Source organism: Entamoeba invadens (genome assembly GCF_000330505.1).
Source record: "Entamoeba invadens IP1 unplaced genomic scaffold scaff_1105074725927, whole genome shotgun sequence".
NCBI lineage: Eukaryota > Evosea > Mastigamoebida > Endamoebidae > Entamoeba > Entamoeba invadens.
Window position 1 is genome coordinate 1 of NW_004440455.1, and position 982 is coordinate 982.

At 24.1% G+C, this 982-nt stretch overlaps 1 protein-coding gene across 1 annotated transcript; it reads right to left on the reverse strand.

Annotated features, from left to right (window-relative positions):
* Positions 1 to 80: 80 nt before the first annotated feature.
* On the reverse strand, positions 81 to 425 carry EIN_066950 (hypothetical protein; the record flags this gene model as incomplete). Its single annotated transcript, XM_004258267.1, has 1 exon — positions 81 to 425. One exon carries the CDS (start codon positions 423 to 425, stop codon positions 81 to 83), a length of 345 nt encoding a protein of 114 aa, XP_004258315.1.
* Between the last annotated feature and the right edge of the window lie 557 nt (positions 426 to 982).

Genomic DNA, 982 nt, shown 5'->3' on the forward strand with positions numbered 1-982 from the left:
TCCATTGATATATACTCTGATGTATACAGCTGACAATATGATACGTGGACATGTCAAACATGAAAATTACACTTTCACATTCATTGGAGTGACTTGGAAATACCCATTTTACATCTCGAGCAACCATATTGTGTGACATTTATTTCACAACCTATAATACTACTTTGTGATTTACAGTCTCCGGTCAACGTTTTGTAATTCGTTGAATTACAAGTCAGACACCTCAAAAAGGTGTTACATGTTGAACATGATATATCACATTTGAAACAATCCAAACCATTTCTATAATAATTGTCATTACATTTTACACATCCACCAGTCGACAAAAGTTGTGTACATATTCCAATTAAATTATTATTTGTGTAGCACACGTTGTTTGATAAGTAAAATCCTGTTTGACACGAAAGACAATAAGTTGAATTCATAACACATGTTTGACAATTTTTATTTAAAAAATAAATGCACAAAACGATTTTTTGGTATAAAAAATAAAAAATAATCCAATTATGAAATTTATATATTATTTGTTTTTATTTATTTTTTCGGGAAAATCACCTAATAATATTTCAAAATTATTTAAACAGTTTTGGGACAATTTTTTAAAAAACTGTTAAAAAAAGCAGTATTGGGTTGTTGGCGAGTTAATGTATTATTTTTATTATAATAGATAAAACTATAATACAATCTAATAAAATACCAATTGATATATAACTAAATATTACAATAAATTGATTTTTGTTTATTTAACCAAATTTGACAATGTATTTAATCAAATTTAGATAATTATCTTTTTAATTTTACTAATCTAGTCATTACATATAAGAATGAAACTATGTCAGGAATATACAATCTTGACGAAGAAGTTGAAGTGATTGTGTAAATTTAACATGTAAAAATTGTGGTTACAATGTAAATTAATTATTTTGAAATCAACAATAAATTAATATATATTTATTTTCAAATATTTTAACAAAATTTTATT